Source organism: Mesoplodon mirus, assembly GCF_964341445.2.
Source record: "Mesoplodon mirus genome assembly, chromosome: X".
NCBI classification, from domain to species: Eukaryota; Metazoa; Chordata; class Mammalia; order Artiodactyla; family Ziphiidae; genus Mesoplodon; species Mesoplodon mirus.
This window is the reverse complement of record NC_138981.1, coordinates 6,802,442-6,830,405: the sequence shown is the minus strand read 5'-3', so window position 1 is coordinate 6,830,405 and position 27,964 is coordinate 6,802,442. Positions and strand designations below refer to the sequence as shown.

General features: G+C 51.1%; 1 protein-coding gene and 1 long non-coding RNA gene across 2 annotated transcripts; one reads left to right on the top strand and one right to left on the bottom strand.

Moving 5' to 3' along the window:
* GPR143 (G protein-coupled receptor 143) lies at positions 1-26,465 on the top strand. The gene is made up of 9 exons (XM_082610658.1): positions 1-536; positions 3,672-3,781; positions 4,980-5,074; positions 11,300-11,392; positions 13,835-13,944; positions 15,484-15,592; positions 17,198-17,315; positions 18,564-18,807; positions 25,779-26,465. The coding sequence occupies exons 1-9, from the start codon at positions 269-271 to the stop codon at positions 25,871-25,873; spliced, it is 1,242 nt and encodes a 413-aa protein (XP_082466784.1). The 5' UTR covers positions 1-268; the 3' UTR covers positions 25,874-26,465.
* LOC309797179 lies at positions 4,988-13,413 on the bottom strand. The gene is made up of 3 exons (XR_014292558.1): positions 13,207-13,413; positions 12,329-12,422; positions 4,988-5,281 (listed from the first exon to the last, which is right to left on the bottom strand). It is a non-coding gene; the product is annotated as an uncharacterized lncRNA (long non-coding RNA).
* Positions 26,466-27,964: the final 1,499 nt, after the last annotated feature.

The following is a 27,964-nucleotide window of genomic DNA, read 5'->3' as shown; positions in this document are numbered from 1 at the left end:
GACTTCCCCACCCCGGCGCGCTCCTTCCCCCCCCACCCCCCCCCCGACCAAGCATCACCCTCGTGAGGCCTCGTGGCGTCTGCAGAGGCGCGAGGCCCTCAGCAAGCCCGGCGCCTTGACTGCCAGCGCGGGGGATCGGGCGGGGGCTGCGGAGAGGCCCAGGGCACATGACGGCCCCACCCCACCCCCGCCAAGGGCCGGCCCAGCACATGACCCGGACCGGCCGGCGGGGTCCCGGCAGACCCGAGCCGCATCCCCAGCACGGACCATGGCCTCCCCGCGCCTGGGGACCTTCTGCTGCGCCACGCGGGACGCCGCCACGCAGCTGGTGCTGAGCTTCCAGCCGCGGGCCTTCCACGCGCTGTGCCTGGGCAGCGGCGCGCTCCACCTGGCGCTCGGCCTCCTGCGGTTGCTGCCCGGGCGCCGGCCCGCGGGCCCCGGGCTCCCCTCGGCCTCCCCGCCGGCCACGGCCCGCGCCCCGGCCTCCGCCCGCATCCTGCGCGCCGCCGCCGCCTGCGACCTGCTCGGCTGCCTGGGTGAGGGCGCGCCCGCGGGTGGGGACCCGTCCGCGCGCGGTTGAGGGCGCGCGGCCCGCAGGTCGCTCCCGGCCGGGGGCGTGGATGAGCGCGCGCGGCCCCCGCCTGGGACCTGGTCGCCGCGCGGGTAAGGACGCCCGGCCCACGGGTGGGAGGGCCGAGCCGGAGGCGGCTCCCCAGGGGCCGGACTGGACGACCGGGGGACTCTGCGATACAAGATGGTTGGTAAAAGTTCCTTCGGGGGACCGTGGTTTTTTGTTTTTTTTTAAACAGTTTGATGTATTTGTTATTGCACTTACTAGGGAAACTTTAGACGGTGCTGTGAAGGAAAACCCAGAAAATACAATGCATCCCTAATTGTACCACTAGTGAGAGACTAACAGTTAATATTTCGTGCGCGCGCGCGCGCGCACACACACAAAAGCGTTTCCAAAATGATTTAGCAGAATCAGGAAGAAACCCATATATATATATATGTTATATATATATATGTGTGTGTGTTATGTGTATATATAACAATTTTATTTACTTGCTTGTTTATTTATCTACTTAACTTTGGGTTTTATACCACAGGTGGGCAAACTTGCAGCCTCTGGGCCATATCCTGCCTGTCGCCTCTTATCTATGGCCCAGGAACTAAGAAAGTTTTTACATTTTAAAGTGTTTTTAGAAAAATCTAAAGAAGACGACTGTTTCTGACATGTGAATAGTCCATGAAATGTAAATGTCAGCGTCCGTACGTGGAGCCTTATGGGGATACAGCCATGCCCTGAACTTGTGCATTGTTTGGGGGGCATCTTAGCCCTACAAGGGCAGAAGTGAGTGCTGAACAGAGAAACTATGGCCCATAGAGCCTCAGATATCTTCTCTCTGGCCCTTTACAGAGACTTTGCTGAGCCCTGCTTTCAACTCTAGCATGGCCCATTTTACAAACCTCTATGCTAGATATTGCCAAGCATTTTAACTTTTTTATTTTGTAAAATTTTTAACATATGCAAATGTAGAGAGATTGTATAATGAACACCCTGTACCCATCACCTAGCTTCATCTATACCCCATCCCCGTATCCCACTCTCCACTGGATTAGTTTGAAGCAGATTCCAGAATTTATATCATTTCACCCACACAAATCTCAATATATAGCTGTAGAAGATGAGAATTTTTAAAAATCATATGTATCACACAGATATCATTATCACCCCAAAATAATGAAAACCAGTTCCTTAATATCACTGGTGTATGTTCAGGTGTCTCATAAATGCTATTTTACAATTGGTTTGTTCAAATCAGGATCCAGATACTGTTCATGTTTTGTAATTGGCTGACAGGTGCTGGCATTTTGGAATTGTATTTTTCAGTCATGTTTGCTCTTGAAGGAAAGGCTGCTGGTGGTATATGAAGTGCTTTCCACTGCTCTGCCGTGAGGGCGTAGCAGCAGCTTCTGGGGCACCTTGAGTGCTTCTCTGGGCACAGGTGGCTGTGTGTCCCATGGCCTGGTTCTCCTGTTCCTGGTTGTGTGATTGGAGACACTCAAGAATCTTGGCTTCAGATAAATGCTATGGAACCTCTAGTCACTTTGTTAGACTCGAGGAGTAAGACAGGAAGCTATAGCGATAAAATCAATTTGGTGCAGGACAATAAAATAAAAAATTGGTTTTCTTCCTGATTCTGCTAAAGCATTTTGGAAAAGCATCTTAATAATAATCTAGTTTCTGTAACTTGAATATCTGAAAATAGAGCTGCACCCAAACATCTTTTGAGGGTCAGCAAAATAATATTTGTATATCCTTTGGCCTTTAGAAGGAAGGTGCATGACATTGCGGGCAAATGAGCAGAGGCAGGTGTCAGGGGAAGGCTTGGTGACCAGACCTCCTCACTGAAAAATAAGAAATACAGATGCCTATCTCACGGGGTGGTTTTTTTCCCCCAGTTTTTTTTTTAATATCTTTTTTTTTTTTTTTTTGGCCACACCGTGCAGCTTGCAGGATCTCAGTTCCCTGACCAGGGACTGAACCCAGGCCACGGCAGTGAAAGCACAGAATCCTAACCACTAGACCACCAGGGAACTCCCTCCCCAGTTTTACTGAGACATAATTGACATATAGCACTGTATAAGTTTATGGTGTACAGCATAATAACTTACATTTATCATGAAATGATTACCACAAGTTTAGTTTAGGAAATATCCATCACCTCATATAGATACAAAAAAAAAAGTGTTTATCGAGCTAAAAGCAGAGCTCTGTACTGAAAACGACAAAGCACTATGTGGAAGCAAAGCATTATTTTTGTTATCTGTGCTTAAGAATGAGAAGCTGTATCTTAGGCTTTTAGTGTTCATAGTCCCCCTTTAGTGGTATATGACACAGTGTATATTCGGTAGCATGTGACACAGTGTATATTTCTGTATGTGAAATACGCACACTACACTAGTGTGTAACTCTGTACTGCTCACAGGTCCCCTTGAGCAGTGTGTCACATAGTGAATGCTTAAACAAAGGCTATCTATCGAATTACTTAACAAAGAACCCTAATATATGCCTTAGGTGTGTATACTGTGTTGAGGAGAATTAGATATTTGGGTCAAATAGCAGGGAAAACTCACAAATAATAAATGTCAAAAGTAGATTATCAAGAACTAATTTGTGAAAATCTTAAATGTATTTTTTTTAAAGAATGAAAGAACTATCTTTTTAAGCTTCAGAATGTGGTTTTTCAATCATTCTTTTTTATGTGAGGACTAGTTAACTCGGACACTAAAAATATAGCCAAGAAATATAAATTGTTATTCACATAATCACTTCTGGGTGCCAAATAAACAAACAGACAGCGTTAGGGACAGCACTGTGGCTAATGGTGGTTGAAGTTGAAATCAAAGTGCCTGGGATTGCTCCACTACCATAATAATTATTTTCTGAGTCTTATTTTTTTCTCTGTCTCTCTGCACACACCAGCGTGTGTTTCTTTCCTCCCTGTCTCCCTCACATCTTTCTCTTTCCCTTCCTATCTGTTTGTCTGTCTGCCTATCTATCCATCCATCCATCCATCCGTCCATCCATCATTTTTACAGAGTCAACAGTCACCTTTAGATTTGCATTAGGAGCAGATACAAAGCATCATCTGCTTCTCCCTTAGGCATCACAGTCCGGTCTACGGTGTGGTTAGGGTTCCCGAGTTTCGTGGACGACATCTCAGCCGTGAACGGGACAGACGTGTGGCCCGTCGCCTTCTGCATGGGGAGTGCAGTAAGTGGACCTCCCCTGGTCTCTCCCTTCCCTCCCCTTTGCCCCGCTTCGTTACGCTGTGTCCTCAAAGTGTGGTCGCATCCCTCCCGCCAGCCCACTGTAACTTTTAGAAATGCGCATGCTCAGGGGCTTCCCTGGTGGCGCAGTGGTTGAGAGTCCGCCTGCCGATGCAGGGGACGCGGGTTCGTGCCCCGGTCCGGGAAGATCCCACGTGCCGCGGAGCGGCTGGGCCCGTGAGCCATGGCCACTGAGCCTGCGCGTCCGGAGCCTGTGCTCCGCAACGCGAGAGGCCACAACAGTGAGAGGCCCGCATACCGCAAAAACAAACAAACAAACAAACAAAAGAAATGCACATGCTCAGAGCCCTCACCCCACTGACCAGGGACCCTGGGGTACGGGCCATCTGTGATTTAACAAACCCTCCAGGGGCCTCTGACCCACACTCCAGTTTTAGAACCACTGTGCTAGTCTGTTCCCCATCCCCACCCTTAAACACACATTCAATCCTTACCTTAGATCCAGCCACAATCAAAACCAGCTGGCCAAAAGAAAAAAAGAAAAAAAAAGTTATCGATTTAATGGATGTATTTACTTAACAAAACATATATTTAAGTATAGCAATTTGTTCATCCATATTGCTCTGTCTGCCAAGTTAACCCTCCAGTGAATGACCTCAAAGGACACTGATGCCCTGTTGACCCCGCCATCTGTGCCACAACTGTCAGCACCTCTCCCTTCCTCCCCTCTGTTGCTTCCCAGCTGCAGCCCGATGGAGCCTCGTCTTAGTATATAGATCTCGTGCTGCTTCTAACGTACGGAGCCCGCCCCCCCCCCCCCCCCGCCTTCCTTCTACTGGGAAGTTCCTTCCTGCCCATCCTCCTTGGTCCTCAGCAAAAGGGCTTCTCGTTCAAAGACCTTCACGCCAGGCCAAGCTGTACACCTGAGCCCTTTATCTCCCTGACCACAAGCGTAGCCCAAGGCAGGGCTCGCTGGACCCGGGGCAGCGGAGTACACAGAGCAGCAAGGCACACGCCCGTCCCAGGCCACATCCCAGCCTGGGTTTCCAAGCCTCTCCGCAGGGCTTTCATGTGCTGCCCCGTGACGTCAGAGGAAGTGGGCGTCTGCCGGCTCATTTCACGGACGGGGCAGTCTGGAACCCATGTCCGGGAGCTTTGATGCCGGCTTTTCCCGATGACAGATGTGGATCCAGCTGCTGTACAGCGCCTGCTTCTGGTGGCTGTTTTGCTATGCGGTCGATGCCTACCTGGTGGTCCGGAGATCGGCGGGACTGAGGTATTCAGAGCAAGCCAGCTGGCTCTTGCCCTAGTTTGTTGCCTGAGGGAAGGTTGGAGACACTGCTGAGCGCTCCATCTCTGTACGGCAGACACAGCTGATCAGAACCGTTCAGCTGACCCCTCCACCGAGAAACATCGGTGCCAGCTCATTTTTATAAAAGGCTGAAGGCACAATCGAAATATCGAGGATTTCTCCGGGTGCCCCCTACCAAGAAAAAAAATGAGGATTTTAAAACCCTGAAAACAGTATTTCATTAAATTAAATATTTGGAACAGGACAAAGACTTTAAAAAAAAAAAAGAATTGGCATGAAAATAAAAAATTCTGATGGTGTCTAAAGGTTTAGGAAAAAAGTTCTTAGATGTATGTATTGACACAGGATGCTAAGTACGGAGCCCAAGAGTTCTGGAGCTGCCAGGGGCTGCCTGGGAGGAACCCAGGAAGGGTTAGTGCCTTGGTCCTGGTGGGTTCAAGTTCCTGCCCCGTCACTCACTAGCTGTGTGACTGTCGGCAAGTTGCTGAACCTCTCTGGACTTCCGTTTTCTCAGCTGCAAAACAGTACCCACCTCAGGAGGTTCCTGGGAACAGTAAATGTGATAGTACCCGTGGATGGTTATGGATGGAGCCTGGCATGTAGCAGGCGCTCCATAACTGGGAGCTGGGGTTGGAGCTGGGATGTGCGTGTTATGGAGGAGAAAGAAACCCAGAGAACCTATGTGCCAAAGAGAAGCAGGAGGGCATGGCGGGTGTCCTGGTCTCCTGGCTCCAGGCCCAGGAAGGATGGGTCCCCGACCAAGTTCATGGCCCACGTCCATTAGGTCCCCTTTGCATGGAGCCCTTGTTTGCTTTTTTTCTTTTCAAATAGCTTTATAAAGTTCATCTGTTTAAGTGTATAAAATCCATTGTTTGTGAGCATATTCACAGAACTGTGCAACCATAACCATTATTTGGTTTTATGACGTGTTATTCATCCCCCAGATCTCTGTACTGGTTACTAGTCATTCCCCATCCTTCCCTCTCCCGCAGCTCCTGGTAACTTCACATCTACTGTCTGTCTCTGGATTTGCCTGTTCTGGACAGTTTCTGTAAATGGAGTCATACAATATGTGGCGTTTTGTATCTGGCTCATTAAACTTGGCCTGTTATTTTCAAGATTTATCCATATTGTGGCACGTATCAGTATTTCATTCCTGTGCGTGGCTGAATAATATTCCATTGTTTCGCTACCTGCATTTTACCCGTTGATCAGTCCCTGGACTTTTAGGTTGTTTCCATCATTTTGACTGTTACGAATAAGGCTGCAATGAATATTTGTATGCAGGTGTTTGTGTGGACATATGTTTTCACCATATACTTATGGGTATACACCTTGGACTGGAATTCCTGGGTCATATAGTAACTCTGTGTAACCTTATAAGGCACTGCTGAACTGCTTTCCAAAGACTCTGTACCATTTTACCTTTGCGCCAGCAATGCTGAATGGTTCCAGTTTGTCCGCATCCTTGATAACAACACTTGTTTTCTGTGTATTTGTTTGGTTTTTTGAGATTGTAGCCATCCTACTGTGTGTGAAGTGGCATCTCATTGTGGTTTTGATTTCCCTGATGAGTAATGATGTTTAGCATCTTCTCATGTGCTTATTGGCCATTTGTGTACTTTCTTTGGAGAAATATCTCTTCGCTTCCTTTTTCCAGTTTTTAATTGGGCTGTTTGTCTTTTTTATTATTGAGTTATAGGAGTACTTTATATATTCTGGATACGAGTACCTCATTAGATATATGATTGACAAATATCTTCTCTCATTCAGCAGGTTGTCTTTTCACTTACTTGATGGTATCTTTTGAAGCATAAAAGTTTTAAATTTTGATGAAATCCAGTTTTTGTGGTTTTTTTCCTCTTATTTCTTGTGCTTTTGCTGTCACCTAAGAAACCATTGACTAACCTGAGGTCACAAGGATTTATACCTTTGTTTCCTTCTAAGAGTTTTATAGTTTGAACAATGTGACTTAGATCTTTGAATTAATTTTTGTGTGGAGGTGAGGACAGGTCCGCCTTTATTCTTTTGTAGGTGGATATCCAGTTGCCCCAGCACCACTGGTTGAATAAATTCACTTTTAAAACCAACGTGAGTAACCAAATAAAGGCCATATTAAGGCTATAGACTACACTGGGCAATCTTAGTGAATCACCACTCTAAAATCCTTGGTATTCCTTACGTATATCACATCATCATTCACGTTGTCTCTCTGGCCTGAAATTTAGTACTCTCTTCATTTCTGGGTTTCTTTCTTCTACCTTTTTGCCTTAGTTCCCAAGCTCTTACACATCTGTACAAAACCGAGGGATACTTGGTTGTGAAAATTCTGTAGGGAAGATAGTTAAGGTTCAAGGTTGCCAACCAGGTATATCAGTGAGAATTAGTTTTGGCTACATAAAATACATAAAACAATAGTGACTTAAGATAGGAATTTCTCTTTCACGCTAAAAGAGGCCAGAGGTAGGCAATCTAGGGCTCTTATGATGGAAATCAGGGACCCAAGCTCCTTCTCTCTTTCTGCTCCACCATTCTATTATGTGACTTCCACCCTCAAGGTATCATGGCCCAGTACGGCTGCTGGAGCTCCAGCCATCACATCAGCATTCCAGAAAACAGGAAGGAGGTAGGGGGCCATGCAAAAGGGGCCTGTTGTCCCCTGAGCCAGATCCCTTTAAGCAGGGAGCTGTTTTAAGCAGGCCTGTTGTGCATGGGAGTTTTACACAACAATAACATTTTCGTGTTACTGGCCAGAACTTAGTTTTCTGTCCACACTTAGCTGTAAGAGGAGGTAGGAAATATAGTTGATTATCCAAGCGTGCTGCTGCTCTGCCTGACATGCAGGTTCTGTTGCTGAGGAAAAAAAGGGAGAATGATTTTGGGTAGGCAGCGAGCAGCATGAGGAGACCTTGTCCCTGAAGCTGAGTGCAAGTGGGATGGTTCCCTCACTCAGTTCGGGAGGGATCGGAGCTATGACACCGTTAGAGGCCTCATAGACCACCAGTCAGTTGTGGAGATGAGAGGAACCTTGCAGCACCGAACAGAAGCTAGAAGAGTATGTCTCCTGCTGTCATAGGAAATGCACCTCCACCCGTGAGGGACTGGAGTTGGACAGGGCTGTGTGACCGCTCTCTGGACCCGGAGAACAGACAGAGCCCTCAGAAGCCAGGACAGGCAATCGGAAGCCCTCCTCACACCCCGGCGGGTGTTTGGAATTCATCTTGGAGCTTGGCGTTAGGATAGGCAGAAGTCTGCGGATGTGCAGGGACAAGAGGACGCCAGGCTTCCAAGGACCCGCCCATCCAACAGGAGGCCGCCCTCCAGGGATGCCACACATCCAGATGCCTCCCAAGGGCAGGGTTCCAGGGCTAGGAACACCGTCGGCAGTGAAGTGGGCTCTCCCATCAAAAAGGAGCGGGCACACAGCAGAGAAATAAGACGGGTGCCCTCTAGCCACGGAGACCCAGCCCCGACCTCGTCCCTAGCAGAAGTCACACTTCCCAGGATGAGGTCTCTGAGGGGCCAGCCCTGGGGGGTTTAGAGCCAGAGCTGAGCGTGTGGGTCCAGAAGCCTCTGGAGCCCCTCTTTGAATCGCCAGCTTGTTTTCAGAGCCGAGGGCGGAGTGGATTCTGTAGGTGGCAATGAAGAACCTGCAGCTGGTGGAGAGGGGTCCCGAGGAATTCCCAGGCAGGGGGCCAGACTTCTCCGGTATGGCTGGATTAAACTCCGCATTCCCTTCTAGATCCTTCCAGCATTTAGCTGTTTCCTTTGGCACGGGAGAATTTTCCCTAAGCAATGTCATTAAGGCAGATTGAAAGTTAGCATGTAAACTGCCTCTTGGGCTCCAGGTGCGGGAGATGCACGTTTTAACCATGCAGACCAGTACCTGAGATCCCGGGAGAAGCTCTGCTTGCCCTAAGAAAAGGGGAGTGTGAGAGCAAGGAGGGTCTGGGGGGGGGGCCTTCGCGTGCCTGCACGTGAAAACTGGCTTGCCGTCAGAAAAAGGGACGAGGGCCTTCAGCCGGGGCTGCTCCGGATGGATCCACCACGGCCACATGGGTGTGGCTTTCTGGCTGTATTGGTTATTGACGTGGCCGCAGCCTGGGTCCCGCGGCCCGGCTCTGACTTCCTCCCCTCGTGGGCGTTTGGGGGAACCGAGGGCCGGGCTTCGGGGAGCGCGAGCTGGCCTCGCCCTCCCACCCAGGAGATGACCCCAGCGGCTCCCTGCAGCCCAGGCTTGGCGTCTGGAACACAGATGCCACCCTGCCACAGCCCAGCCCCTGCACAAAGCTGCTCCTTAGTTTCCTGAGTGTCCTGCAAAGCCTGTGACTTCTGGGCAGGACAGACCCCCACGCGCTCCCAAAGCCAGACGGGCAGGGAGGGCTGCTCCAGAACCAGCAGTGCCAGGGGAGGCCAAGGTGCAGCCGCGTCCGCGTGGCCGCCCGGTGGGCCAGCTGTGCAGCGTTTCCTCCCTGAAGCCTGCCTGCCCTCCTGGGCCATCTCTCTTCCCTCCTGGCTCCTTTAGAAGGGTGTCCTTCACCGCATCCCTGACCACGCCCTTTGTCCCCACGGCGGGTCCTCAGGGTTAAAGTCCTGATGGGCCAGGGGCTGCCCTCTCTGCCAGGCGGCTGGCAGAGGGTTTTTTTAAAAATTTAATTTATTTATTTTTGGCTGCGTTGGGTCTTTGTTACTGTGCATGGGCTTTCTCTAGTTGCGGTGAGCAGGGGCTACTCTTTGTTGCGGTGCACGGGCTTCTCGTTGTGGTGGCTTCTCTTGTGGCGGAGCTCAGGCTCTAGGTGCGTGGGCTCGGTAGTTGTGGCGCACGGGCTCAGTAGTTGCGGCGCACAGGCTGAGTTGCTCCGCGGCATGTGGGATCTTCCCGGACCAGGGCTCGAAGCCGTGTCCCCTGCATTGGCAGGTGGATTCTTAACCACTGCGCCACCAGGGAAGCCCCATCTGGCAGAGTTTTGAGTAACAGTGGGCACCTCTGAGGGAGCAGCCCTGAGCCCCGTCCCGTTGCACAGAAGAGGCAAACGAAGGCTGTCTTGGAAGAGCGAGGTAGCTCTGCACGGGCTCAGGTGGTCCATCGTCCTGACCCCACCTGCAAGGCTGGCTGCCTTGAATCTCTCAGGGGGGACAGGGTGGGGTGCGTGGGAGTACAGAGATGAAGGATGGACATGGTAACGATGAGAGAATTTGAACGATGCAGGGAATGGGGGGCAGGGGGACAAGATAGGAAACCTCCCCGCTGTCCTGGAACGTCGAATAACCACCCATTTCTTAGAGACCTCCTTCTTGGTTTGGACTGAGCATTAAGACGCTTGCTTATTAGGTACGGAGGTGACTTCAGGAAGGCCAGAGGCCAGGAGCTGCTTGCCTACTGGGGGAGCCAGGCACTTAGGAGGAATTCTGAGGTACCCGTGCCTCACTCCTCTCAGTCTTTTAATTATTTATTTATTTAGTTAGTTAGTTGCGCCAGGTCTTAGTTGTGGCAGGCAGGCTCCTTAGTTGCGGTCACCTGCTCCTGAGTCGTGGCATGCACGCTCCTTAGTTGCAGCAGGCGGGCTCCTTAGTTGCGGTATGCAGGCTCCTTAGCTGTGGCATGCAAACTCTTAGTTGCAGCATGCATGTGGGATCTAGTTCCCCGACCAGGGATCGAACCCGGGCCCTCTGCAGTGGGAGCATGGAGTTTTAACCACTGTGCCACCACAGAAGTCCCCTCCTCTCAATCTTGCAAGCCTTAGGTTGAGGGAAAGAAGCCAGACGCAAAAGGCCACGTCGTGTATGGCTCCCCTTAGATGAAATGTCCAGAATAGGCAAATCCGTAGAGACAGATGGTAGATGAGTGGTTGCCGGGGCTGGGGGCACAAGCATGACGGGGAAAGACCACCGAATGGGTCCGGGTTTCCTTTTCGGGGGATGAACATGTTTTGGAACTGGATAGAGGTGGTGCTTGCAGGGCATTGTAGATGTCCTAAATGCCTCTGAGTTGCTCACTTTAAAATGGTGAGTTTGATGTTATATGAATTGCACCTCCATCAGAGGAAAAATAAAAACCTCACAGGCAGCATCAGGCAGCTGTTTGCCGAGGGTTTGCTCTGTGTGCGTCTTCCTGCCGCTCGCGGAGCTCGGGGCTTGGCCAGTGCTGGACCTCAGGCGGGGCCGCCTCTCTGCCACTTCGTCCCCCAGCACCATCCTGCTCTACCATATGATGGCCTGGGGCCTGGCCGCACTGCTGTGCATAGAGGGAGCATTCATGCTGTACTACCCGTCCGTGGCCAGGTAAGCCGGGGCTCCCCGCAAGCCTGCTCCCCCGACGCCTGGACCCCCCCCCCGCCTCTCTTGCAGGAGACGCCCGGGCGCTGACCCCGAGCGGGCGGGCAGGCCATCGTCCTGGATCTGTGCAGCTGAGAGCACAGTGGCTGGCACCTTGAGTTAGCATCCCTCCCTCTCTCCCTGTCTCGTGCGTGTGGGTTGGCGTTGTGCGCGGTGTGGATGCAGAGTGGGGGCATGGCTCCCCCGTACCAGCCTGTGTGCCAGCCTCCAGGCCTGTCCCCCTCCAGACGGACGCAGCCTTCCCCTGCCCGCTGTTTATTTTTCATGCTTCAAACCAGCTTCCCCTGGGCGAGCAGGTGAGTTGAACGTCCCAAGAATGAGTTGGAGATGGCTGGAAGACACACAGGGTCGCTCGCTCTTGACGAGCTTATTTTCAGCCTCTGCTGTCTGCACTTTCTCACCTCTCTCTATCCTGTGCTGTTCTCAACACAGACACTGGGCGATGTGGCCTCTGATATTGTCTCAGGCATTTCTTCAAGTTTAAAACCCCATCAGTGCAACCATTTGTAAAGCCTCAAGGTCCCTCCAAGGATATATACTCTAATTTTCAATGGAAAGCTGAAAACACAGAGGTTGGACATTGTCTCTGTCTGTGATTTCAGGGCGGTGTACGCCCGGGATCAGCACGGCGCAGCCCTCAGGACAGATCCGGCCCTCTGCCTGCTCTTGTAAATAAAGCTTTATTCGCACACAGCCATGCCCATTTGTGTACGTATGGTCTATGGCCGCTTTACACATTAGAGCTGAGTAGTTTTGACAGAGGCTATGAGGGTTCCGAAGGCTAAAATACTGACTAGCTGCTCTTTTACAGAAAAAGTCTGCTGACCTGTGGTGTAGACCGTTTCTGCTCCCCTTCTCTTTCGCTTTCTTGTAGCCACTCACTCAGATGTCTCCACGTTGGTGTTGCTTTGTGGACAGTGACTCCTCCCAGGCCTCTGTGTCGATCACTCCAAACAGCTCACTCTCCCCAGGAACCCTAAAAGGACAAATACACAGTTAGCAGCCGTTACAGAGGGATGCGCTTCATTGGAAAGGCAGTTTGTATCTCTGGCCTCCACCTGTGAGATCCTGGGGACGCTGCGTCTGAGCGCGAGGCAGCCATTGCTGCAGGGCACTCAGGAGCGCCAAGGTGCCCCGCGGTCTCCACGAGGCCGCCCCCCTGAAGCATCTCCCTCCTTCCTCATATCCATCCTCGGAGCCCACGATGACCCTCGGCAGGCTCCCAGCCTCTCTCATTGATTCCTTACGTTCCGGCATCCGCATCTCACCTCTTCCTCCTCTTGTTTCCCTTTCTGCCCTCAAGCCCTTCCAGACCACAGTTTAGCTTTCACAGCTGAAGAGGAAAGCTTCTGTTAAAAAGAAGGTAGCAACACAACACTGTAAGTCAACCATACTCCAGTAAAATATGGCTTTCAGGGTAAAAAACAAAACACGCAAACAAAAAGAAGGCACCATCCTCAGGTGGTACTGCATCCTTAAGGCAACAAAGACGGGCACTGCATTCTTCTTACCTGATTTCATGCATTTTCAGCCACTTTCGCCTCTGGTGTGAGCACATCATCCATATGAAAACGAGAGCGCTAGCATTTTTATCATTCCACCTTCCGTGGCCACAGGACCTGTTCCCTCCTCTGCTTTTCCACCCCGTCCGGGGTCGGGCCTGGGCAACATCCCCTTTGCTTTGGATTCTCTCTTCCTCTTGGCCATTTTCCTCTACACTGTGTGTTTGTTCACTGATAGCCCCGACCTTGGTCACATACCTGTGTGTGGCAGTCCACCGTGTCCTGTGGTGACGGATGATTCTCAAGACCTGTCAGTAGCAATGCTGGTCCTTCTCCCTGAAAAGAACCATTGAAATGATTATCTGTCACCATGAGAACAGATGTCCTGTGCAGTGTGACCAACTCTCGACACAGTTGGTTGAGAACAGAGCTCGGATCTTATGCGTGATGTCAGCCAGGCTTAGCACATACTAGTAGTAAGTGCTGAAAACCCAGCTGGTTCATAGAACGCCTTTGCCTTGCTTGAAAGACAAGTAGGGGGAGACCCACTTGTTTGAGAGACCCAGTGGGGGAGTTCGGGGCGGGGGGGGAATGCACCACCCCAGGGAGCCTTTTCCGCTCTTCACCTTTTCCCAGCAGGGAACTTGAAAAGCTCCCTGATTTACGAGCCAAACAGAGCCATGATGGATCCTTCGTCTTCTGTGATTTATTGCTTGTCCGCAGACGTGAGATATGAGTCAGGTTTCCTTCGGGCAGAGTCAGGAGTCGATCTGTGTGTTTCCCTCTTCGATCTGGTCCTCTTATCTTATCCAGATAAGTCGGCGTATCTCAGGCAAAGCCAAGTTTTTTTTTTTTTCCTGAGCATGACCCGGCTTTCCTCCCTCAGGTGTGAGAGGGGCCTGGAGCACGCCGTCCCCCACTACGTCACCACGTACCTGCCCCTGCTGCTCGTCCTCGTGGCCAACCCCATCCTCTTCCGAAAGACAGTGACTGCAGGTAAAGCACAGGGAAGTGCTCTGGGGGCCCCGGGCCCCGGGCTCTGATCATCATCTAGGACCACGGACCTCATCTGTCATCCTCCAGAGAGGAGCAGAATACAGCTGGGGAAAGGGATGGGGTTAGTAAAGGGGAGGGAGCGAGCCTGCTCAGTTATGGGCTGTACGAGTCCTTGGCCAATGTCTGCTAGCTGAAAGCCGGGACCGGGGGACTTTTCACTTCTGTCTGGGCTCATGCTGAGTCTGCCACTGGCGTGCCCCACAGGACCCGAGTGGCCTTGGAAAACTGCGGAGGGGAGACGGGAGCAGGAAAGGGTAGCCGAGGGGAAGGGACGGATGTGGACTGAGCCGTCCTGGCAGCCTGGGCCCTCCCGTGATGTGTGGGCCTGTGTCTTCTCCCACTTGGGCAGTAAACAGGAAGGAGAGCACAAGAAGTGAGTCAAATGCATCAGGAAGAACTGGGTGAGAGGGATCTTGTGAGTCAGCAGAATGCACTGGACAGACCTCCGGGCCAAGCCTGGGGACCTGCATTCCAGCCCCCATCCCATCCTCAAAGAAACGTGCCCTGGGGCAAGTCTCCAGGCCCCTCATGCCGCCCTGTGGGTCCCTCACGAGCAGAATGAGAAGAAAGAAACACACCTGAACAGAAAGGTCACTTGATGATCAGCTGCGGGTTGTAGAACTTTAACCGAAGTGAAGTGCTTTACCACTAGGGAGGGAAAAACCACTGCAGCTCTTTGCATCTCTCTTTGCATATCTGCATTTAAAACTAGTGTGCTGTACACCTGAAACTCACACAACATTGTAAATCGACTGTACGCCAATAAAAATTAAAGACAAAAAACCCCTCCCCCCAAAAAACTAGTCTATTAAATATAGCTTTTTTTTAACAAAATTGCATTAAAAAATAGTGATTTGATTACATCAAACAAGTGAAAATGACTTATAGAAAAAAGACTGGAAAGAAATACACTAAGATGCTAACAATGCTTGTCTCTGGGTGAACTATGGGTTATCAATTCTTTTCTAAACTTTTTTATATTTTCGAACTTGTCTACAAGGATAAATGTCAAATCTTTCAACATTTTAAAATAGCGAGCATGCATCATTTTTATAGTAAAAAATATAAACTGTAAACAACTGTAGTTCCCGAACTAGTAAAATCCAGATAAACTCCAGAGTGTAGTTAATAGCACTGTACCAGTGTTGATTTCTTCATGGTGACCAATGTGACTATGGTTGTGTAAGATGTTAACTCCGGGGACAGCTGGGTGTAGGTATACGGGAACTCTCGGTACTGTCTTTGCAAATCTTGTGTAAATCTAAAGTGATTTCGTAGTAAACGTTTAAAAACTCTATATTGCCGTGAGTCTCCCAGAAGTCCCACGTGGAGGTGGTGAAGAAAGCACGGGCAGGCTCTTGCTGGGCTTCACGCTCTCCTGGCTGTGCTTCTGAGCTCCCATCTGCTTTACTGCCCTTGCTTTGCACGCGGGAAACGTAAATAATGAAATTACGTGCTGTTCCTCTCTGCTCTTCACAGTGGCCTCTTTACTAAAAGGAAGTCAAGGAGTTTACACGGAGAACGAGAGGCGGATGGGAGACGTGATCAAGACCCGATTTTTCAAAATCATGCTGGTTTTCATTATTTGGTAACCTTTCTTCTTTTTTTAAAAACTGTCGCTGGGAAGGGAAATGCAAACCGCCTGTCATTTGCTTTTCCAAGTGTGACCTGAAAGTTCCAAAGGGAAGCGTCTTTGGAGAGGAAATTTTTGACACTTGTGCTATAGGAGCCTTTGGAGGAAATGCTTGCGAGACAGGAAGGCAAGTCTACCCTCCGTGAACTTCTGGAAAGATATTCACATCTACTCAAACTGTATAAAAAGCCCTAAGAACGAAAAGTCCCGAGTTTAGTTTTGATGCATCCCAACCATATGCCTCCGGAGTTTTGCCCCATCGCTGGGGTTAGCATTCAAATCAAGGGCCTTCTAAATCCACCCATTTGCAGCAGTCTTTTTTTTTTTTTTTTTTGACGTGCAGCATGTGGGATCTTAGTTCCCCGACCAGGGATCGAACCTGCACGTCCTGTCATGGAAGCGTGGAGTCCTAACCACTGGACCACCAGGAAGTCCTTGCATCAGTCTTGACACCAGGATTCCTGTATCTGACAAGATACAAGGGCAAGGGCCCATCTATAGTGTTATGACTCACCGCTCAGGCAAGAAGCGTAGAGAGTGGGACTTCCCCGGCGGTCCAGTGGTTAGCACTCCACGCTTCCACGGCAGGGAACACGGGTTCCATCCCTGGTTGGGGAAGTAAGATCCCACAAGCTGCGTGGCACGGCCAAAAAAATAAAAATAATCAAAAAAAAAAAGAAGGGTAGAGAGCAATCTTCCTGTCCACCCACCCCCCATTCCCTCCACCCCCCACCCCAACCCCCTCCACAGGTGTGCTGGGCACAGACCTGTAACCAATGCAAACTCGACTGGAATCAGGAAACACTTCGCTGTGGTGAAGCAATGCTTTGCGAGACAGAGCACGCCTTTGTGGTGTTAATAATTGATGTGATGTGAGCATGTTTGTTTGGACAGTCTCCTACGAGAGACGAGAGACGTACATCAGCTCCCTTAAAACTACACCGAGCCTGTGGTTTCAAACGTCACCTGCCTGCCAACAATAACCTCAAAAAATTCCGACATAAAATGTCAAGATTTGTTGTGGTCTCCATCAAAACATGAGCTTACTCTTCAGAGGAAGGGTGAACTCTGGGTTATTTGACATGTGCTAGAACCTTCCACCTGATGTGGTGTTGAGTGCGACCATCAGAAGGATCTGCTGGTCTCTGCTTTGGGCTCGGGGGGGGGGCAGGTCTTACGTCAGATGCTTGGTGTGCCGCGTCCTCCCTGCTGCTAAGCAGGCACTGCCCCCCCCCAGGACCTCTAGGTCTCGGGAGGCATGGTCCCTGACCCCCAGCGTTAAAAATGAATTATGGGGGCTTCCCTGGTGGCGCAGTGGTAGAGAGTCCGCCTGCCGGTGCAGTGGACGCGGGTTCGTGCCCCGGTCCGGGAGGATCCCACATGCCGCAGAGCGGCTGGGCCCCTGAGCCATGGCCCCTGAGCCTGTACGTCCGGAGCCTGTGCTCCGCAGCGGGAGGGGCCGCGACAGTGAGAGGACTGTGTACCGCAAAAAAAAAAAAAAGAATTATGTCACATGTTCTCTTCACCTGTGGGCCCTGTGGGCCATTTTCCTTCTAACAGTTGGGTGTCGAATATCATCAATGAAAGCCTTTTATTCTATCTTGAAATGCAACCGGATATCAATGGAGGCTCTTTGAAACAGGTCAGAAATGCAGCCGAGACCACGTGGTTCATGATGGTAGGTCCATCTTAATTTAAAATGTTCTTCCTAAAGAAAAAAAAAAACAGAAGGGATAAAACCACTCAGAAGTATGATCTATATGTTATTTAAATATGCAGGGAGTTGGATAGGTTCCTGGGATGCTTACATCTGGCCTTGGTCCACGAGCTAGCTATTTTCATTGTGTTGGGATCGTTATTAAACGGATATGACTCTGGTAAATCAACTTGGCAAGTGAATCAAACCTTCCAGGCAGATTTAAAATATCAGGGAAAAAAACAAAACAAAACAAAACAGTATAGCCCAGTAACTTTTAATATATACATCTTGTGCCTGAAAAAAATAAATAAATAACTAAAATAAAATAGGGAATTTCTCTTGAAGAAATGTTTCAGACTGAAAAAACCATAGGGATGTAGGTATTGCCTATAACATTATCCGTAATTATAAAGCATCATAGATAACCCACATTGTTTTAAACAAAAGGGAACGGTTAAGTTAATGATGGTCTTTGATCTTGAGGAATGTTAAGCCGATGTTGAAGGTGACAATGTAAAAAAATGACAATTGTGAAATCTAGTGTTAAGTGAAAAAGGCAAGACCTAAAAATTATACTGATTTCAACTACCTAGTAACACGTGTATGAAAAAATATTGGCGAGAAATACATAAAATCCTAATAAGGTGGGAAGCGCATGGGTCGTTTCCCTCCATGTTTTCTTTATATTGCATTTGCAAATACAAAAATCCATACACGAGCTGTTGGTGGAGAGATGCACGGTGCCCTACACAGAATTAAAATTCATGTTGCTTCAGAGTCGGGGGAAAGCTGATGCAGGAGGATAAGACCAGCGTTAGCTGCCTCCACCCCTGCCTGTGCTGTGGTCACGTGCAGGGACCACACGTAAGCAGTTTCCTAGACTGACTGTTAGGCTCAGGTGCCTTTGTGCAGTCACATCCTGCCAGGGGCGTGAGCACGGCCACGGGCCAGAGGTGAGACAGCCCTGCCGGGCCGTCCAGGGCCTTCCCTCTCCCGCCTCCTCCCTGGTCTGACTCAGCTTCCTCTCCCCACCCCACCTCCTGGGTCTTCAGGCACCTTTGAGGGCCCAGCACCTCCAGCCAATCTCTGTCTCGCCCTACACCAGCCAGTGGGGCAGGTTGCAGTGAGGCCAGCCCAGCGGGCCCCGAGTCACCCTGGGAGCACCCAGCGCTCTGATTCCCACCGTCTCACCCTGACTCACCCCTGTCTCTCTGTTCTCCCTGCCAGGGGATACTGAATCCAGCCCAAGGGTTCCTGTTGTCCCTGGCCTTCTACGGCTGGACAGGCTGGCGCCCAGCTTTTCGGGGTCCCAGGAAGGAGATCCAGTGGGAATCGATGAGCACCTCGGCCGCCGAGCGGGGATCCCCATCCCCGAGGGGCTCCCGTGAGCCCCGGGAAAGCCCCGCTGCCGGGAAGGAGGTGTGGGACGGCGAGCACAGTTCCGACGAGGCCTTGAGCCTGCTGTCTGAAGGTAAGAGCCCCTCCGCCAAGGCCGGCAGACGGCGGGGCCCCTGGCTCCCCTGGAAACGCTTGATAAACGGCCACGTGGCTGGTGCATAGCATTTCTGTCCTGATGTCCGGAACCTGCTTCAAGGCGAGAGTGGAAAGTGCCAGCGTTAGGCCTGCATTGCATCACCCACCTCTCCTTTTACTATGACGGTGGGACCTTTCCTCTAGGTATTAAGCACCATAGCCTTGTAATCGTTATAACTGGCTCCACCCTGGGCTGGATGGCTTTTTGCATATGAGATAAACGGCCCCTTCAAAGCCGTCGCGAACGTTTGCTGTAAGACCATGAATGGTACAGCCTGACCTCTGTAGCTTTTAGTGGCAGCTTGGTTTGTCCACCTCATTCAGGGACATTTAAGACAACACACTGCTCGTCCAGTGCTGGCTCTTCTGATCTGTCCTTTTCATTTCAAGACTCTAGCACTGTGGTCCTCAAATTGGTCCTCTTTTTAAACTCCTGTTTAATCTGACTTGGGGTTATGTCTATTAACCCAGCCGACAAGGAGGAAGAAAGTTCAAGACCCAAATAATGTTTCTCTAAAGGTTGCCATCTACTAAACCTACTATATACATTTTATATTTATATATTCATGAATACTATTTATATATATAAATAAATCTATTATATGTGCTTTTCATTAAACATACTGTAACCTTATAATTTATCATTTGCTCTGTATTCTGAATTTACTGTTACAAAAAGCCCATTTATAGTCTAATCAAGATGGGTCATGAGAGAGAATAGTCACTAGACCTATGATGCTTATTCTGAACTAAATCTCAGGGACTGTCATGGTTATGATAACTGATTAACTTTACCGTCCCTGGTCTATGCAGACCTTTATTCCCTTGAAAGCTTCTTCTCGAGCAGACATTTTGCTGTTAGCATTGAGTAACAAGGCTGGAAATTCTTTACAAGAAGCGGACACGTTTGCAGCACCTCCTCTGGGGGTCAGGGGGTTGTTCCCACAAATGCTGCTTGGGGAGGAGGCCACCCCACGCCCTCCTTCTGTTCCCACTGAGGCCCTGAAGCCCCTCCCTCTTCCCACTTGATTACACTGGGGCTGGTTGAAAACGCTTTTAACAGGAATGCATCACTCTGCAGCCCGTGTACCATCTTGTACTCATGCTGACCACTGCACGTGGTAAGGGCCCAATAGTCGTTTGTAATAATTATGTTAAATTACACATTTTTGATGGGACATTAGTTCTAAAAGGCCTAAGAGTAATTAACTGTAAGATGTAAAGACTTCTTAGACATAAGATTTAAAGAATTCTTAGTAACATAAGAGTTGGGGTACTATGTCAAATATATCTCAAAAGAGCTGGGGAAAAAAAGAGTTGAGATCTTCTTAACCATTTTTTTTTTAGTAAGACTTTATAATGAGCAAGCACTTTCTTTGAATAAAAGCAACATTTGTCAAGCTTGTTAGAGGCAAGGTGACATATGGTCTAAGTATAAGGAATGGACTTGCTACGCAGGAGCCACGATGATAACTTCCAGGGAGGGCTCGTGGCTTCTGGGCGCAGGACCGTACATCTTGGCCTTTTTTTTTGCAGCCCTTCCTGCAAATCTCACTTAGTATTTCTTGACCTCTAATAGGGTGCTAACGACACTGATTTTCATAAGATTAAACAGATCTTTGTGCTGTGTGCTTAAATAGTGCTGGGACACAGAGGGCATTCCATAAATGTTAACTCTAGTAAGCATACATAAATTCCATTACATATTCATAACCTGAGCGGAGACATGGAGCAAATGTTGGCGAGAAATAGAATGAAAGAGTCCATGAAAATTTCCAATCTGCGTTTTAAGTACGAAGGCAGGGTGATCTGGGCTAACGACGTGGATACGTGTCAGGAAACAAGCCCAGGGCAGAATGGTCCCCAGGCAGGAGACTCCTGTTCTTATACCACAGGCTGTACACACTGCTGCCAGAACCCTCAGGAAACGGCAGCCTTCTGTCTACAGTGGTAATCTTGGAAATGAGATACGGCTGGCTTGGTCTTGGGCCGTTTCCTTTCTCCTCCTTCCCAGCCCCTTTGCTTTTAGTCTCTTTAGTAAAGGCAGGGAGCTACTCATAATACAGAAAGTACTATTACATGTGGGAGAAAAGCCCAGAGATACAAACTCGAAGCAGTAAATACAGTTCGGCTTCTCCCTGTTTGCATTGGTTAAGATGAAGCTTCACTGGTTTATCATATCCTTAAGCCTCTGTCTACTACTTTAGGATTCACTTCGAGGCCAACAGGCTTACACTGAGCCTCCGACAGGAAGTATCTGACGTGGTGTCTGGCACTTACTAGGTACTTGACATAAGTCCACTGAGTTTGAACAGATATTCATCGAGCCTCTGCAATACGGTCAACAGCATTTTAGCTGAGGGGCGGGGGCGGTGTGTGTGGATTGTGAGTGTCCCTGGCAAGTATCATGTAGGAAACTTGCAAGTATCAGTTAAGTAAAGACAATACTATATTTCATTCTAAAAAGTCTGACGCGTTAAAGGAACACAGAAAAGGCAGGGCCTCCACTGGTGTTGGTGCATGGGTGAGGGTTTCTGGAGGAGGTGATGTGCAGACTGGGTCTTGCACCGCAGCCTGGAAAGGGAGAGGAGGAAGCCCGGAGGACACCCTGTGTGGAGACTTAGTGCAGAATGTCTGTACGTCGTTCAGGGGTGGCCACAGCGTGGGATTTGTGGGAAGCTGGAGAGGCAGGTCGGGAACAGCTAACGGTTTTTACAGATTCTGCTAAGGAGTTTGCATTTTATCTAGTGGCCAGCGAGAGGCCAGTTAAGGTTTTTAAGTCGAGAGAAGCACTCAGAGTTGCTTGTAGGACTGGCCTAGTGAATGGATGTGGGAGAGTTGATTGGACGATCACGCTTCGTGACCATGGCAACAGCTAACATTGAGGGGATCTGTGTGTAATTCTCTATGACAACTTCGTTCAAAATCGCATCTTTACGAAGAATCAGAATTTCCCTTGGGACTGAAAGTCAAGAAAAAAGGGTACTTGTCACAAATAAGCAAAAACCTGGTTGGTTTTTATCTGGTGAGCACCAGAAAACCTTAAAATATTATTTCCTCTGTCCATGAGCTTTATGAAGCGTAGTGTCAGACCTCTGGCCCTACTTCAACAGGGACACTTGTGCTCACAACGGGAAAGTTCAGGATCTGATGGATACTTTAACCTTATCATTGCCTTCAAAGGTTGGGGGGTGTATTTTTCAGGAGATCTGCTCCCCTAGCCTTCAGCGTCACCCTGGACCAGGTTCCCCCAAGCCCTGCCCACCGGCAGGGGGGCACGCCTCTGGTGGCAGGGCGGGACGACGGTGGAGGTGGGGGCGTGGTCACAAAGGGGGCGTGTCTTAGGCAGAGGCCTGGCGGGGAGGGGCGTCGAGGAGAACAGGCCTTCCCTTGCTGTGGCACAGGGGCGTGGCCACAGGGATGGGGGTGTGGCTGTGGACAAGATGGACCACAGGGCACAAAGGATTGCGTCAGTGGGGTAGGGCCGAGGCGCGGGGCGTGTGGGGAGACGAGGAAGGCTGTCGTCAGAAGAGAGCACGTGTAGTGTGTCCACAGGTGGGAAGCTTGTGGCCTGTGCAGAGCGCAGTGGATGGAAGTGAGGGGGCGTAACTGTACGTCTCTCTCCCCCAGTGTCTTTCCCACAATTCCGTCTCCCTCACAACACCCCAGTTCCTGCGCCGTCCCCTCTTACCCCCAGTTGCCCTTTCCCTCCCCCACTCCCTGTGGTTCCCACAATTCTCCATCTTCTCCCACAACCCCTTGCTTTTCTCACAGTTGTGTTTCCCCCACAGCCCCCTATTGCTCCCACAACTCTCTTCCCGCAATTTCCCATTTTCTGCCACAATTCTGGCTTCTTCAGGGTTTCTCACAAATCTGTTGTCTTCTACAGTTCATTTTGCCACTGCTCCCCAAGTTCTTTTTCTCGCAGAGATTTCTGTTCTCCAGCCTGACTCCTTCTCTCTGACAACGGCCCGTCATCTCCCACGGTTCTCCCTCCCGCAGTGCCTGTCCTCCACACGGCCAGTCTCTCCCACAACACTCTTCTCCCCATCACTCTCTGTTCTGCCTGGCAATTCCGTATCTCTCCCCCCCACACACACACACCAGGTTTCTGCCGTTTCCCACAGGACTTTCTCCCCGCATTGCGTCTCTCCCACATCTCTTTACCCTCCATCACAGCTTCACACCTCCCCAAATTCCGTTCTCCCCCACGCTTCCCCGTTACCGTCCCCGTTTCTCCGTTCTCTCATACACCTCATTCTTTGTCTGTGATTCTCTCTGCCATCACTAGCCCCTCCACGTAACACCAGGGGGCGCCATGGGTTGTGTTTGCCAGGGGAGTGTGGGAGAGAACACACCCCAGGGCCTCCAGCTCTGTCGGGCTGGCTGGACCCAATTCGACACCTTGAAGCGGACGCAGGCCCAGGGGTTGTGCGCCCTCTGTGGCTCATGCAACTGACCACCTGGCTGGTGTTTCTGATCTCGGGCCTCGAGGTTTGAAGGGATCCAGGAGCAACAGCTGAGGGCGCCGGAGGAACCCAACATGCCTTCCCAACTGTTAGGTCCGCGTGGAGCCAGGAAGTTCTCGAGAACCTGCCTGGGCTTGCAGGGCTCCCTGACAGGAATTGCTAGGAAGGCGCTCGGCCCTTTGGGCGCTGGGAGGTCGCTGGCAGCCGCGTTTCCTGCACGCACACCCAGACGTGCACACGCACCGAGAGAGAATTAGTCCCTCACCCCCACCATGGCCTCTTTGGATTTGCTTCTCAGAGACTAAGACCAGACGCGAAAACCCATGGAAAGGCAGGCCTGCCGGAAAGCCCACGCTGCAAGCACCCAGCCAACGCGGCGCAGGCGGGCCTGGGGGCCAGGGGCGCGGGGCGGCTGTGTGTGTGTGTGTGTGTGTGTGTGTGTGTGTGTGTGTGTGTGTGTTCAGCGGCGGCACCGGCGTCTGACGCTCGGGGTTGTCGTGACACAAAGGGGTCTCCTCCGTGGAGCCCCGGGGGACGGGGAAGGAAGCAGGAACTCTGAAAAAGGGGGCAGAATATGTCCCCAAGTGTCAGGTCACGGGCCAGATCTTGATCCCGAGCCCCCGTGTGACGCTCCAACCCAGAGGCTTTTCGAAAAGACCACAGAAATCGCACACGCGTTCCCACGAGCCCAGGACGCGCTCACGAACGGCGACCGACGCCGAGAGAACCGAGCCTTCCCGCTCCCACCTGCCCCGAGGGCGGCGCGGCCTCTCCTCGGAGCCGGCTTCGGGGCCCAGAGCGGCGATGCCGGCCCTTCCCCCCTCTTCTGAATTCCTTTCCCACCTCTTGGTGGGCTCTTCCCTCCGACCTGTGTTCTGCAGGACTCGCCTCGGGGCCGCCCTGGGAGGAGGAGCTGCGCGCCTCTCGCAGCGCAGGCCGCTGTGGGCTTCCTCTTGGGTAATATCGTCACCTGTTCCTGTAGCTCCGGCTTCCCCAAGCATTTCCAAGCCCACAGTGCTGACGGCCTCTCCTTTTCCCCCCCGAAGTGTCCTCTAAAACTCTGCATGTGTCTCTTCTTACCGCGGGCTTGCTCCTGCCGGTGTTTATACGTTAGTCTCCATGAGTGCTCTGAGGTGCCTGTGCCGTGTCCCACGGATGTCAAGGCGGTGACCCCACGGTATTTAGCCATTCAGCGTTAGTTTATCGTGCCGGGGGCCTGTTGAGGCATTACAGATACTGTGGTAAGGTAGACAGATGCGCTGTCCACTGAGACTCTCCATATGATTATATAATAATTATTGTATCAGCATTTGTGAATGAAGGTCTCAAAGAACTGTACAAGATTCAAGGCAGCGAGAAGTGCTGCGAAGAACACCACGTCAAGAGGGAGCAGGAGAGTGGTTTTAGATACGCGTCCCAGACCCCTCCTTGAGGAGGAGGTAACATTTGAGTTGAGACCTGAATGCAGTGTGGGAGTGAGCCATGAGAAAATCTGGAGCGCTTTGCAGGCAAAAAAAAAAAGAGATGTGCAAAGGCCCTGGGGCAGCACTGAGCTTGGATGGAAGAGAAGCATGTGCCTGAAGGTTGTGAGAGAGCAGAGGGACATGAGGGGAGGAGGCTGCAGCCGTCAGCGGGGCCTCTCGGTGGAGGGAGTTGGGATCTGGAGATGTTCCTGAAAGGCAGTCACCTGCCCCATGCACAGCTGAAAAGGCCACCCTTCTCTGCGTCCTCCTGTGCTGTATTCCTGACACACACACCCTGGAACCTGGCACCCAGCAGGCAGGCCTGGATATTTGTGGAGTGATATCCATAGAAAGAACAATTCTGACATCTGTTGCAAAGATCTCCCACACCTTCTAAAGGACGGCGTGTTGTTGGGATGGCTAAACAGACCTCCAGGATTATTCTTTTGGCTGGAGTGATGTTTGCTTTCACTCTACTGATTTGTCACCTACGTCCCTCCTCTTAAGTTTTAGTAAGAGGGGTCCTTGGGGCACCTCGTGGAATTGAGAGCAGGTGGCTGCGCGACCCCGGAGCCCTGTTGCCCCCGAGTGGCCCCTGGGGCAGCTGTGCCCACCGTCACCGCAGTGCACTGAGACCTCGGGCCCCTTAGGCAGCATGTCCCAGGGCTCCGAAACTCCCCCGTGTCAACAGTCTGTTTCCGTTTGGGCTGCAGCATCCACAGGATTCGGCTGAGATGCGGTGAGCTGCCCAGCGGTGAGGTTTGCAGGAAGGGAGGCGGGGTGGACCTCCCTTCAGGGGGGTCATACATCAGCTGCCCCAGAGGATTCTGTAGGACTTTTGTCCTCCGGAATGATTTAACCACATGTAGGTGAAAGCATCATGTAATTTTCTTTTTTAAATACAGACGGTTGTGAAGCTTGTGAAAGACCTTCTCGGGCACAGACACCGTCACGTGACAGTCTTTTTTCCTCTCCAGGTTCTGACGCCAGCACAATTGAAATCCATGTTGCAAGTGTGTCCTGCAACGGAAAGGAGGCTGAATCTGTTCCAAAAGCCCGGGGAGACCTGTGAGAGGAGACAGAGGTCCAGACCCGTCTTCCCCAGACTCCACGTGTCTCACCCCTTAGGACTGTGTTCTCGCCTGCAGTCAGCGCACTGCAGGGTGTAGCATCCCCCAAATGTCACCCCCATCACCACGTTAGTGTGTCCCCCGAGATCCTCTTTGCAGTAGGAGGGATGATCCGTGAGCCCGCGCTTGGGGACGGCAGGGGGACTCTTTGGAGATCAGACACTCTCCAGACTCTCCATCGACATTAGTTTTTCTGATCTGGCTGTAATGTAAATGCCAGATCCAGGTCCTTGGAAAAGTTAATAAAGTAGCTGTGTCCGAGCTCCCAGCCTGACTTGGATTCTGCCTGAACAACACCTCCAGCGAATGCTCTCGAGTCAGATAGTGATGATGCCAAAAGGCCACAAGGCAGCAGGACCCACGGAGCACCGAGCAGCAGCTGCACAGCAAGCTCCTTATCCACCACTAGGGGGCAGCGGAGGACAGGCTTGGACCAGCAGTTGAGCCCTCGGTCCCCACGTTGTGTTGGGCAACGATTGAGTCTAAGGAATCCTTAGGACCTGACTTATGCTCTGACATTGCCTACGTTTCCATCTTTCCATCAGTTGAAATATAGATTACATATATAAAGTATACATATATAATTATATAGAGAGCTGTCCTTTGATATCCATGAGAGATCTGTTCTAGGACCCGCACGGATTTCAAAATCCACAGAGGCCCTCATCCTCATCTGCAGGGGTCCTGGTCCTCATCCGCGGGGGGTCTTCCTTATCTGCAGGGGGTCTTCTGCATCCCCGGGAGCCGCGGACTGGGGGGTGGGCAGTGTAGACGATCGGCTGTTCATAAAATTTGTATACTATAGATATTGAATGTATACATGTGCATATATATATATATATATATCTGGGGGCAAAAATACTATGTATACTATTCACTGGAGATGCAAGCCACCTAGGTAAGTCTATCGAAAGGCAAGGCACCATTTCCTCAGGACACTGCAGTCAGCTCTGCCATGTGATCCTCGTTTATATCAAGACTAGGACTCCATCCTGCTCTAGAAAAGCTGTCCAGGATGCTTCTGGATTTGTGCTTTTGGAGTCACATGGCCACAGATGGATTCAGAGCATCCTGTGACTGCGACCGTGGTACCCAGGGCTGCGTGCTCCTAAAGATGGACCTACATCCCAGCCACCTTGACCCAAAGTGCCCAGCAGGTGTGAAGGAGTTTGAACTTTCCTGGGTGTCCTCCGCATCCTTAATCTCTGCATCGACATTCCGTCTGCCCGCAGCATCAGAAGCCCGTCCTCTGAGGACTCCCCATGCTGAATGAGGCACAGCCTCAACCCCACTCTAGAGCAAAGCTGCCAGCTGCTCACTTTCCCAGGCTCCCTCGCAGCTAGAGCAAGCTATGGGCCTGGCAGAAAATCAGATTCGTGTCCCAAGTCTAAGTTGGAAGCTGGTGCCCAAGGCAATGCTGGAAAGGGGTCGGCAGCTGGTGCGTCTGCTTTGGAAGGCATCCGAGGTGTGCTTTCAGGGGCCGGCCCAGTGTCCAGTATCAAGGTGTGGGCAGCTCCCACCGCTGTGTCTGTGCCCGGTGTTATGTGTATGGGCCCGATCCTGCAGCCGAACACGGCCCCCAAGCCTGGTTCTCCAGAGATGCCCCCGAGGCGCTCAATGTCCTCCTCACCCATTCTGTTGGCTTTACATTAGCCACAGTTAGGTTCAGAGTTTGCACCTGAGAACCCAGGCTGCTCTGAGTGTCTGGTTAAAGTGACCTCTCTCAGTAGATGGGGTGTCAGCATTGCAGCTGGCAGGGTGGTTTTGATTGGGATGGAGGCAGACTGAGACGGTGATTGGATACCTTCACGAGGCTACGTGCCACGCCCTAAGCTACACCTGGGCACTGGGGACAGAAATGAGCATCAGAGACAGAGATGCTATCAGTCACTCCTCGAGCACAGCAGATCACGACAGACCACGCCTGGCTTTAAGCAATTTCCCTGTAAGGCTGGCTGCTGCAGGGGGCTGCTATGTTATTGTTTTGTAGATGGTAGCTGGGACGGTAAGGGGAAAGATCTAGGGGAGAGGAA